Source organism: Lissotriton vulgaris, chromosome 8, assembly GCF_964263255.1.
Source record: "Lissotriton vulgaris chromosome 8, aLisVul1.2, whole genome shotgun sequence".
NCBI lineage: Eukaryota > Metazoa > Chordata > Amphibia > Caudata > Salamandridae > Lissotriton > Lissotriton vulgaris.
The window spans coordinates 1,173,602,518-1,173,615,510 of NC_141696.1; the positions used below are offsets into that span (position 1 = coordinate 1,173,602,518).

Below are 12,993 nucleotides of genomic sequence, written 5' to 3' on the forward strand. Positions count from 1 at the left end.
ACGGCACACACCAAGGAGCATCCGAATGACATGGGAAGGGAAGAGCTATTTAACCCTGTTCCATTCGATAACTTCTTTCAATCCCACCTATCACTTCTCTCCTAATAAATCCATCTAGCTTTCTTAGACAGTAAAATCTGTTCAATATTCTGTGTAGCCAAGACCCTTTCGAGCACTACCCATGTAAAACTGTGTTTTTCATTGAAACAATGTTGTACCAACTTGGTGGTTAACTTCCCTGCTCGGATGATACTGAGGTGCTCTTGTACCCTGATTTTGATCTTGCGAGATGTTAACCCAATATACTGCAGACCACATTCACCGCATAACCGGTAGAGCACATTCGTGGTGTTACAATTGCTAAAGTGATTTAAAAACCACTCTTTTCCTGAGTTCAGGGTCACACTTTTGATCTTCTTGTGGACGTGGGGGACTGGCGGACCGGAATATCAAGCGCGGAGGCCGTATGTAGTGGGCAATGTTTGTTTATTTTTCTCCCACTGGATACACAGAGTACGTAAGGGTCTTTATATAATGAACACAAAATAGCTCCTCTGAACGATGGATGGGCTCTGGTCCGGGACACGCGGAGAGCTGGTTCTGTTCGGGTCTGGGTGGTCCTAGGAGGTTCCGGGAGAGAAAACAAAAATAAAGGAGCCGTTAGTCCCATCGGACTTTGTAGGTTAGAACCGTTCACCAGCACCCGGGTACAAGTGAGAGGGAAGAAATGACAGTGAGGAGGGGAAGGTAGGGTCGGGTCAGGATCTGGAAACAGGACGGAAGTCGAGAGGCAGAATGTGCACTGAGTGATAGGACGTGAGAGGGAAGGAGAGTCTCTATCTACAGTGCTATACAGGGCTAGGAAGTGCTATACAGTTTAAGTACAGTGCTACGGGTGGTTGCGTGATTCTACTGAACGATTTACAAAGGGAGAGTATTTACAATGCACCTAATGTGCAGTTCGACACACTGCATCACAAAGGATTGTGTGCGTTGCAGAACCATTCCTGTTCTCCCAGGGCGGGAGCTGCTGCCACCAGCGTAGCGTCCTGGGGGATCAGGTGTACAATGATTCAATGTCACTAGGTACTCACTTGTCGGATCGAAGCGTATATTCTTAAGAATGTTGAGAACCTCAGTCGTATCTTTTATAAAAGATTTTTGATTAATAACTGACTCGTGCAGAAAAAAATCTGCATATTGCTAAAGAGGTTCAAGCACAGACTGAATGCACGAAACAATTGGGCGCCCGGGGGGCGGGCGTGTTGGCTTATGCACTTTAGGCAGTATGTAGAAGGCCGGAGTTCTGGGGGTGTCATTAACCAGAAACTCCGCCTCCTTCACAGAAATCCATTTGTTCTCTTTGGCTTTTTCCACCATTTCACGTATCGTTTTAAGTAAATCCTGCGTGGGATCACGAGCAAGGGGTTGGTAGTCGGTGCGAATTCCCAATAATTTCATGACTTCAATATCATAATCCCTGGAGTTCAAAACAACCACCGCACCCCCCTTATCAGCTGCCTTGATGGTCAGGGAATGATTATCCTGTAAACTTCTAACAGCCTCCCAAACATCACTTGTCATGTTTTTATATTTCATGTCTGTATTTTCTGATTCAATTTTAGCAATGTCTTGTAGTACTTTAATTTCAAAAACTGCTACCTCGGGGCCCACTGCCGAAGACAGGGGACAGAAAGGATGCTGTCTGTGAACACCTGCACAACCTTCCCTTTGAGAGAGGGAAGAAATGCTTTCAGTTCCAGGCGGATCTCACAGAGCTCCAACAAGTTGATGTGGAGCTCAGACTCCGCCAGAGACTAGACTCCTCTGATCGGTGGTGCTTGATCTTCTTCAGCACTCGGGGCAGAAGTGGTACAGGTGGAAAGGCATACAGGAGGCCGCAACTCCACTTGTGACGAAAGGCATCGTTGAGCCTTGGAAATGCACAGAATTGCTGACATTGCACGTTCTCTTCTTTGGTGAAATGATCTAACGAAGGCTCTCCCCACCGATGAAAGAGACCTTGCACCACCTATGAGTGAAGACGCCAGTCATGATCTACCATGCACCGACGGCTGAGTTTGTCTGCCCTGGCGTCCAGAGATCCTGCCAGGTGTTGAACCACCAGGAACATGCCCTGATGTTCCAGCCATGTCCAGAGGCCAAATGCCTCTTGACATAGGGTCCACAACTCCACCCCATCCTGTTTGTTGCTGTATCACTTGGCAGTGATGCTGTCTGTGAACACCTGCACAACCTTCCCTTTGAGAGAGGGAAGAAATGCTTTCAGTTCCAGGCGGCTCTCACAGAGCTCCAACAAGTTGATGTGGAGCTCAGACTCCGCCAGAGACTAGACTCCTCTGATCGGTGGTGCTTGATCTTCTTCAGCACTCGGGGCAGAAGTGGTACAGGTGGAAAGGCATACAGGAGGCCGCAACTCCACTTGTGACGAAAGGCATCGTTGAGCCTTGGAAATGCGCAGAATTGCTGACATTGCACGTTCTCTTCTTTGGTGAAATGATCTAACGAAGGCTCTCCCCACCGATGAAAGAGACCTTGCACCACCTATGAGTGAAGACGCCAGTCATGATCTACCATGCACCGACGGCTGAGTTTGTCTGCCCTGGCGTCCAGAGATCCTGCCAGGTGTTGAACCACCAGGAACATGCCCTGATGTTCCAGCCATGTCCAGAGGCCAAATGCCTCTTGACATAGGGTCCACAACTCCACCCCATCCTGTTTGTTGCTGTATCACTTGGCAGTGATGCTGTCTGTGAACACCTGCACAACCTTCCCTTTGAGAGAGGGAAGAAATGCTTTCAGTTCCAGGCGGATCTCACAGAGCTCCAACAAGTTGATGTGGAGCTCAGACTCCGCCAGAGACTAGACTCCTCTGATCTCTCCAAGATGGCCGCCCCATGACGCATGTCACTACTGTGAGGTCTGGTTGGGGAGGGAGAGGGATCTGCCTCTGATCCAAGCTTGGTTCGCTAACCACCACTGCAGTTGTTGTGCAGTTCTCTCCGAGATCTGGATGTAGTCGGAAAGATTCCCCTGATGCTGCGCCCACTGGAACTTTAGCTCTCACTGCAGAGCTTGCATATGCCATCTGGAATGATCCACCAGCAGGATGCCGGCGGCCATGAGGCCCAGCAGCCTCAGGGCAATTCTCACCGAAACCCGTGATAGAGGCTGAAACATTGGTATCATAGCCCCTATATCCCGGACTAGCTACTCAGGAGGATATGCCCAAAACTGCACTGTGTCCAGAACAACTCTGATGAAAGAGAGACAGAGAGGCTGAGACGTGTGTGTTTTGAGTTAGTAATTGAGGGCTCTGAGGTCTGGGATAGGACGAAGGCCTCCGCCCTTCTTTGGGACCAGGAAGTAGCGGGGATAGCAACCACTGCCTACTTCGGGCCCGGGAACCCTCTCTATAACTCTCTTGTAGTTGAGACTCCCTTCCAGAGCAAGGCAAGGTGATCCCCCATCAGCCGAGCCATAGATGGAGGGGTAGTCTCGAAGGGGAGGGAGTTGCCCCTTTGAACGTTTTTCAACACCCACCTGTCCGATGTCATGTTTTACCAGTGGTGGAGCTTATGGCATTTTCAGTCACCGACTAGCCAAGAGTGATCCTGGGGGATCAGACTAGGAAGGTTTTGCGGTGGAGGAGGGGATGGTGACTTGGCTTGACTTTTGGTTCCCTGACCCTCGCGGCTGGGGTGAACCGTGACCATGGCCCCGCAGAGGTTGCTTAACTTGAGGGGCCCTCTGGCCAGGGTAGAGTTGGCACGGCTGATAGCCCCTTCTGTAGCCATGAAAGGAGCAGAAATCCGATGAAGCCCTGGGGGTGGTAGTGAGCCCCAAGTACTTGGCCAAGGTCCACGAGTCCTTAAAGCACTGAAGGGCAGCATTGCCTTGTCTCCAAAGAGACAGCAGCCATCAAAGGACATGTCCAGGAGGTTAACCTGGACATCCCCCTAAAAACCAGATGTTCTCAGCCAGGCGTGGCAACGAACTGCCACCGTCGTGGAAATCGCTCTGCCTAGCGAGTCTGTCGTGTCCAAGTCACATCTGATGGCGAACTTAGCTGCATCCCTCCCATCTGATATAGCTTGGGAGATTAGAGCCCAGTCCTCCTCCAAAACTCTAGGCAGCACTTGCACTACCATATCCCATATGGAATGGGAGTAACAGCCCAAGAGGCATGCAGTGTTCAAAATTTTCTTTCCGAAATTCTCCAGCCTCTTGGATTCCCTGTCTGCGGGTATGGAAGGGAATGTGTCACGAGAAGTGGAAGCTTGGACCACCAAGCTATGGGGGTGGGGTTATGGTATGTTATGTTAGTCCAACTTGTATAGCGCAACAGCAGCCTCAGTGAAGAGCTAGACAGCGGACAGATCGTCCCCCAGCACGTAAGCATTTTACCCATGGGACAAGAGCTAGACACGACCCCATAGAGCCCAGATGGTGCGTGGGTGTGTATGGTACCAATACGTCAGTCAAGATACACGGGGACGAGAGTTTCAAGATTTTAAAGGCCAGGCATAGAGCTTTAAATTCTATGAGCTTGGCCACAGGCAGCCAGTGTAGTCGCCAGATTGCACCCAAAATGGGGCGTCTTCTCAGGAGTCCTAGAAGAGCTCTGGCAGCTGCATTTTGGACCCTTTGAGGCGCATGATCTCAGCTTTATTCACCCACCAAAAAAGCGAATTGGCATAGTCAAGCCAAGACAATATGGCTGCCTGGACCATCAGTTGTCTAGTGGATGGGTCAAAATAACCCAAAAGGGGTTTCAGTCCTCCTAGTAGACCAAAGCACGTGCCTGCTATTTTCTTGCTGTGGTCCTGAAAACTGAGGTTTGAATCCATCCATACCCCTAGGTTTTTCACAGCCGACTTAGGGGACGGAGCGCTCCCCAGGGTGTTGGGCCTCCAGTTCTCACTCCAAAGTTTGATGTTTTTACCCACCAACAACACCTCCAATTTATTAGCATTAAGCTGGAGGCAGTTAGCGGTCATCCACTCCGCGACCGCCCGCTTCTTAAATTTAGGAGCATCCTGCGTAGAATCGTCAGAGAGAACCACCAATAACTACGTGTCGTCGGCGTAAGAGACAATGGAGAGGCCCCTGTCCCTGGCTATCACTGCCAGATGTTGTAGGTACAGGTTAAAAAATACGGGACTCAGGGCAGAGCCCTGTGGCACACCCTGGCCTATAGACTGAACACGGGAAAGAAAAGGCAGAGCAGACACCTGAAAAGTTCTTTCAGAAAGGAAAGATCTAAACCATTCCAAGGCAGAACCACCGATTCCTGCCTCCTCGAGACAATTTAAAAGGATCTGGTGGGGTACAGTGTTGAAAGCGGCACTGAGATCTAACAAGATCAGTGCCGCGGTGGTGCCCGCATCAAGAACAGTCCACAGATGTTCAGTCACAGCAAGGAGTGCTGTATCCATACTGTGCCCTGGGTGGAAACCATTTTGCATGTGATCCAGAATGCCGTTGGTGTTCAAAAACGCTGTAAGGCTGGTGTTAATATGTGCCTCAGCGATTTTAGCTGCCCAAGGTAGAAGAGAAATTGGGCGGAGGTTTTCTAATTTTGCTGGATCCAGCGATGGCTTTTTGAGAAGGGGACCTACCATAGCCTGTGTCCATTGCCTCGGAAACGTTGCTGTGGAGAGAGAGGTATTAATCAACTGGCACAGAGGCGCCAAGACCACAGGCAGAGATTTAAAAAAACTGGTCCGGCTTAAGAGGGTCTTCAGGGGAGCCAGATTTAATTTAGCTGCAGAGCAGACGAAGCTCATCCTGATCGACATGAGGAAAAGCCGTAAGAGTGTAAACGGTAGAGGGTCTGGATACAGGATCTCGGGCAGACAGGGGCCAGAGGAAATTACTTATAAGTAGTCTCCACTTATTTTTACAAAAAAAGTGGCAAGGTCCTCACAGTGCTGGTTAGACATGATCATAGAGGCCACAGGAGGTTTCCTGAGTTTAAAGTCATTAAGTATTTTAAAAATGCATTTGGTAGGATAACTACTAGACTGAATTTCCTTAGCAAAGTAAGCAGCCTGCTCAGCCTGTATGGCCTGATGATACCCCTTTGATGGCCGTCTGATAACATCTCTTAGCCGGCAGATCATAATCCCTTCTCTATGCCCGTTCCAGCTTTTTACATGCTTTACGCATAACAGACAGTCTGTCGGAAAACCAAGAATTGGCAGGAGAAGTACGGCACGTAGACCAATTGGCCGGGATAAGAGAGTCCAGCACTTGGAGAATCCAGTCACAAGATTTTATAAGCCGCATCTGGATCCGTAGGTAACTTGGGCAATTTTAGAGCGAGATGGGCGTGGAATTGCATGAGGTTCGATTTACGCCAAGGGCGCTTATATGAGGATTTCTGGGCAACTTAATTGGGGGTAGAGGAGCCAAAAGGGACACCGAAATCAAGAAATGATCAGTCCAACAGACAGGACTAGGAGGACTAACAGTCAGGGATGGAATATTAGAAAAAACGGGGTCTAGTTAGTGGCCTACAGCGTGGGTGGGACCAGAGACTAGTTGATTTAGTTGACAGCCTTAGTAAATACAATAAATGCTTGATATACACACACACACAGACACACACACACACAGAATCCAGACCAGTTAGGTATGTATAAAAAAAGATAAACTTAGGGCTTTTTTTAGAACCAAGCAGGACTTACCACAAGTAGGTAAAATACACTTTCAAATGGAAGACTGTTTAAGGAAGTGCAGTTGTGGTTGAATTTTCAGTTGTTACAGGTTTGTATGACGTTGAAATGCAGTTAGAATTGCATAGTAATTATTTTCAGATTATTTTTATATCACTTTTTTATTACTTTGAGTACTCGGGTGGTATGTCTAGATACAACACCATACGTTCATGCAATACAAGGTAAGTATGACTTTTGATACTTTGCAATTGAGTTCACTCTTGTCCATACATTTAACAGATCCACACAAGATTTTGAGCCCAAAAATGTTCCTAAGGGAGAAAAATGGTTATCGGGTTTGAAGGTAAGTACTCGATTTACAGGGGGGAGTTTTAGGGGTTAGGACCAAGGTTCTCCAAGGTCTAGAAGGGCACTCAAGTTGCACCATAAAACCCTGTCATTTTAAATGGAGACCTTCGGTTTCAGGAAGTGGCTTTAGGCTCAGGCAGGGAGGCTTCCTGAAGGCGACCACCAGCTGGAGATGGAGGTAAGTTGGGTTTTTGGAGGATGCCTGGACACTGTAAGTTTTGCCACCTAAGGTCATGGGCGTCGGTGCAGGGGAGTCCTCTGGCATCGGTTCCTCTTACCATCTCCGGTCGCGGTCGGGTGGACCCTTAGGTTGAGGCTGCAGGCATCGTCTTGAGGCTTGAGGGAGGTCGGTGATCACCAGATCCCAGGTCAGGATTACTGGGGAGACCTCCTTGGGGTGTTGGGCCACTCAAACTCAGGTCGTGGGTGTTGGGTGTAGAATCGCGGAGACACCGGTATTCAGATTCTGGAGGTGAGTCTGTCTCCCGTGAGCAATGTATTAGCTCAAGCACAGAGTCTGTGGGAAGGTTGCAGGGCAGGTTCTCCAGGCTCAGGGGGTTGCTGGCTTCTGGACCCGCCGGGGTTCTTTCTGTAGTCAGGTCGTAGACAGGACAGGCTGGTAGCGGTGGGGCCAAGGCAGTTGGTGTCCTCTTCTTCCTGGATCAGCACGGCTCTTCGGTCCTTCTTTCTTCCTTGAATCTGAGGAGGCAAGGTTCAGGGTCACCCCTAAATACTACGTTTAGGGGAGTTAAAGGGGTGTGCAGGTCATGACCAATGGGTTCCTACCTTGGGGAGGGTACACCCCATATTATGCCACCCTCCAGTGGGAGGGGGCATGAGCCTCTTCCTAATTGGCGGAGTTCCCTCATCTACAAGATGGAGGGGACTGATATGTGTGCTTCACTTTGACTCCCCCACCTTAAGCGTGGGGTAGGTAAACGTGGGCACACCTTCCTTCCTAGCTTGGTTTTCTCACCAATTCTCCCGCCCAAAGTGGGAGCCAGAACCGATGGGAGCCCATTGCTGAGGGCAGAGAATGGCCGGCAAAGCGGTCAAATACTGCAGGCCTTTGAAGCTTCCCGTTTTGTGGACCCAGCCCATTCTTGGGGAGGAGGCATGACACCTCTGCCCAGTATGGGCTTTGTATCTGGACCCAGAGAGTGCAGGCTCTCTACCCAGAGGTCCAGAAACCTGTCTGGTGGTGGCAAATGGCGGGCAGCTATTAAGGAATCACACCAGAGCTGGTCAATTTTCACGCGGCATCTCTAAGATGCCCTCTGAGTGCATTTTACATTAAATGCCACACTGGCATCAGTGTGGGTTTACTGTGCTGAGAAGTTTTCTACCAAACTTCCCAGTTTTCAGTAAAGCCAGTATGGAGCTGTGGAGTTGGTAATGACTAACTCCCAGACCATATACTCTTTATGGCTTTACTACACTTACAATGTCTAAGAATGGACTTTGTAGGGGGGTACAGGGCCCTGTGTTTGTGTGTGATAACCATGCAAAAAGGGACACTTTCCTATACGTGGACAGCCTGAAAGTGCAATTTCATTCTGCAAGCAATTCACATGCCAAATAAAGTTATTTCGTCTGAGATTCAGAGTCTCTAGGTACATTTGAAATCGGACACAGGCTTCTTTTTCTTTCTTTGCACTTGTAACTACTGAGGATGTGTTTTTATTCACAAAACGTTATAGAAGACAGTAGCAGTGATGGCATTTTCTTTACATCTCTTGTTCCTATTAGTCCAAAAGCATTGGCATGTACATATGTTGGAACACCTTACTACGTGCCTCCAGAAATCTGGGAAAACACACCATACAACAATAAAAGGTATGTGATGAAAGGTATGTGTTATTTTATTATGGGCCAATATAAAATGTATAAGTCAGTTACACTCCACTTCTGCTGATAAGGTGCAGCCATGTCTTTGTGGAATTAGGGCATGTTGTTTAGGTCTTTTAAGATCAATTTTGATTGTTCCATCTCATTTCGATGAAGCTGTTTTCATCACTTAGTTAGATTGTGTGCATGGTAGCCAAAGGATTGTGGTTGCATGAATTTCTTAGGTAGCTTCTTTTAGGTTACGAAGGCTGGGTGCCTTCATTAATCCCTATGTCAGGGGAAACAAGGACTTGGAACATTAGTTGGAGTGAATTCCTCTCAGAAGTAGCATCCTGACTCGTTTGACCCAAGACTTTAAGAAAATTCTCTGGGAATGAACGTACGTTTTAGAAACTATGGTAACCATATGCACCTCTAAGAAATTGTTTTAATTACAAATATAGTATTTGTTAACTTTTCATCCCTAATCTGTGTGTTGACTGCTTCGTATTGCAGCTGGTGGTTGTGCAATGTCGGTGCTATGGATCATTTGTTATTATGAAGAGTTGGTCTAATGTAAGAAATCCTTCTTGTAACAAATCAATATAAGAGTTTTTTTTACATAACATCGTTAATCAGTTGTAGAAGCAATGCAAGGATACATTGGCCACTTCCTTGTGATATTTGTTTCAACTATTTGCAGCAAATGTGATGTTGTACTTGCTTAATTTTGTGATACCACTTAAAGCACTTACCGCTTCCATGGTGAGGATGGCATCATGCCACAGAGATACCCAAGTCTACCAAAACATGTATTAAAGTTATTATAATTATTTACATTTCTATGATGTTTTTCTGCTGTGGATTCTGTAATCAAGTCTCTTATTACATGTTTATGTTCGGTCCATTACATTCAGGAGTGCTTCCAACAGTCAGTTACTGGGCTCTTAGTTTGCCCAATCCTAGTTGTTTTTGAATTTGTATTTCTTAGTTGGATATATGATTCTCACAGGCACTTCCGTTTGCTGTAGTGCTTACTGTTCTCTGATTCACTGGATATGCATGGTACACCTTTGGCCATCTCAATACAACAGTTCTCAATAATGCTTTTGCCGAATGACATCTACGACACCTAAAGCCCAAACAAGGTTTTGTTGTGCTCATCATAAAAGGCATTACTAATGCTCTGTCATCTTACTAAAAAGGTTTTGATCACTTTCCTCTCCATCCCTTTGTCATATGGACTTGAGCAATTGTTACTGCCTAGGCAAGTCCCTCTTGTTGTGATTTAGTTGTTAAGGACAGCCCTGTCATGTTTCTGCCATCAGGTTCCTCATCACATCAAGGATCTTATGCTCCTATGGGTTATCTTGGATTTAGGGCAACGCTCTTCTAATTACTCCTGATGTGACTTCAAATGGCAGAAACTGTATCTTTACCATCTCCCCATTCCGCCCATAGCTCGTTAGAGCTCATAGATTTCCTAGATTGTTAAAGCTTTCCAACCCTCCTGCTACACTTCTCATGCCTCATATTTTCCTGGACGTATAGCATACTTTTTACCTTCTAGATGAGGTCATTTCACAGTTATGTTTTGGAGTGATTTCTTCACTTCCGCTGAGATACTTAAACAATCTGATATTTTGATGAACTGAAGAGATTGGGGTGTCAAAAGTGACAGTCGGGGCTGGTGCAAGGTTCTATAGCACCATACACAAAAGTAACATTTTGCCACTTTTCCTTTAGCAATTGGGCAGTATTTGATGTATCTAGGGCCACTGTATGTGCCTCCTTATTTCCAAGCAGACACGTAAAATGCTGTTGTCAAACATTTCCTCCCTCTCCTCTAGTTTGTTTCCATAGGTGTATAAGGCTTCTAACCACACGTGCATTGAGAGGATCAACTGGAACCTTTACCACAATATTTTAGCATGACCATCATATATTTCCTCAAACATTACGTTAACATTAATGGAACCACAATAACAAAATACCATATTAACAAATTCAAAAACAAGAAATCTGTAAAAAAATACTTTTGGGTGCTAATTAATGATGAATATTGAACATGAAAACAATCTCTTTTAAAAAAATTGTTCAAGGCATGTGTGCTGTAGATACACATGCTTTGCCCTCTATGTTGGGTCCAGATGTTTGCAAGTTGTTTTTCTTCGAAGAAGTCTTTCCAGTGCTGATCGAATTACCCTCGTACCAACCTACATCAAGTTTGTAACTTGTGCCTCTCACCAGAGCAAAAGTAGGAAGACAGCAATGCCTGTAAGTCATTTTGGTCGAAGAACATTCTATGTGATCTATGTGATCGTCGGGCTCGACAACGAGAAATGCAACATCAAAGCATTCAACAAACTCCGGATATCTTCGGCGAAGAATCGAAGCATGAAGAGGAAGAGGACGAAGATGTGTCTCCAGGACAGGGTGCCTTGAGTACCGAAGACCCCTTGCTCCCTAAAACCTTTTCCAAAAAACATAAGGCTACGGCACCACCTTTGCCTTCTGTCAAAGGTTGGCACCGAGACAATGTTTCTGAGGCCCCTCCTTCTGGTTCTGCACCGAAACAAATCGTCAAGCCTTCCGGCTCGGGATCGAGTTGGCCAAAATCTAGTTCGGAGCCAAAACCCTCCGGCTCCAAGGACAAATCTGGTTTGGAGCCAAAATACTTGGGTTCCAAGTACAAATCTGGTTTGGACCCGAAACCCTCTGCTCCAAAACAAAATCATGCTTCGGAGCTGAAACCTTTTGCTCCTAAAAGCAAATTTATTTTGGGGCAGAAATTAAAAGACAGCCTCTCTGAGCTTCCCAAACCTATTTTAGGTGTTCTCAAGGATAAATTGGATCCTAAACAGAAACAGATTTATATCCATCCTGATTCAGGACATATTTCGGCTAAAACACCAGTCAAATGCGGACTTCCTTCAGAGTACCGTGCAGATAAAATCCCTCTGAAGAAAAAGGACATTGCTACCAGCCCTACTTATCTTGCACTGCAATCCCCTCCACCGTCTTCTCCACATTTACCAATTCAAGATCCCTTACACATAACACACCGGGGATCTTCACATACACAGCCTGAAAGGGATGATGTTGATGAAGAAGATACTCATTTACCTGTAGATCAATGGAATGATTATACCATTGACCCTCCAGTGTTTACTGACCTAGAGCTTTACCCCGCAAAGCTATCACCAACAGATGATTATGTGGCTAATCAATAAATAATTGCTAGATCAACAGAGTATCATGGGGTGGCCTTACATAAAGAGTGCTTAGAAGAAGACTTTTTATTGGAGACACTTGGGTCCACACACAGCTCAAGTCAAACACTTCCTGTGCTAAAGGGCATGATGAGGCATGCAGATGACATTTACAAAGACCCTGTGCGAGCACGTATTTTAACTCCGAGTCGATAACCAGTATAAACCTTCTCCATCTGATCCTGTGTTTACTAGGGAGTCGAGAGGTAATTATCCTTTGATAGTGTCCAATGCTTGTAAAAGAGCTAATTCACAAACTTCAGGTAATGCATCTCCCCCAGACTCTAAACTTATAGATGCCTCTGGGAAATGAGTAGCGAGTAGCCGCTCAAGCCGCTAACAACAAGTGCATTGCAAATACACAGGGCCTACCAGCTAGGTATGACAGGGCACACTGAGACCAGATGGAGCAATTGCTCCAGTATCTCCCAGACGAACACAAAAATAAAGCACAAGAGTTAGAATAGTTAGAAATTAGTTTGCCCTCCTGAACTATCAGATATGCTCTAGATGCTACTGACACTGCGACTAGGGAGATAAATACCAGCATTCTCCTCAGAAGGCATGCATTGCTTAGGATTTCTGGGTTTAAACCTGAGGTTCAGCAGTCCATTTAAAAAAAACCTTTTGATGAGCGATACTTGTTTGATCCAGAAGTCTATCAGGCTTTAAAAAAATGTAAAAAGAGCACATAAGTGGCATAGTCCATGGGAGTGCTCCAATCCCCATCAAATAGAAGTTCCTTTTGCTGCTCCTTTTACAGAGGAGGGTCCAAAACCACATCCTGAGACCCGAATGCTTCCTCTTATAAAGGCAACAACCAATCCTCTCCCTCTAAAGGT

General features: G+C 46.4%; 1 protein-coding gene across 1 annotated transcript in view; it reads left to right on the forward strand.

The window, feature by feature from the left end:
* Nucleotides 1-12,993, forward strand: part of LOC147698447 (serine/threonine-protein kinase Nek3-like) — a 172,592-nt gene that overhangs the window by 66,973 nt on the left and 92,626 nt on the right. The window contains exon 7 of the mRNA XM_086935034.1: nt 8,802-8,888. Coding sequence (XP_086791160.1) covers nt 8,802-8,888 — 87 coding nt within the window. The remainder of the gene's footprint in view (nt 1-8,801; nt 8,889-12,993) is intronic.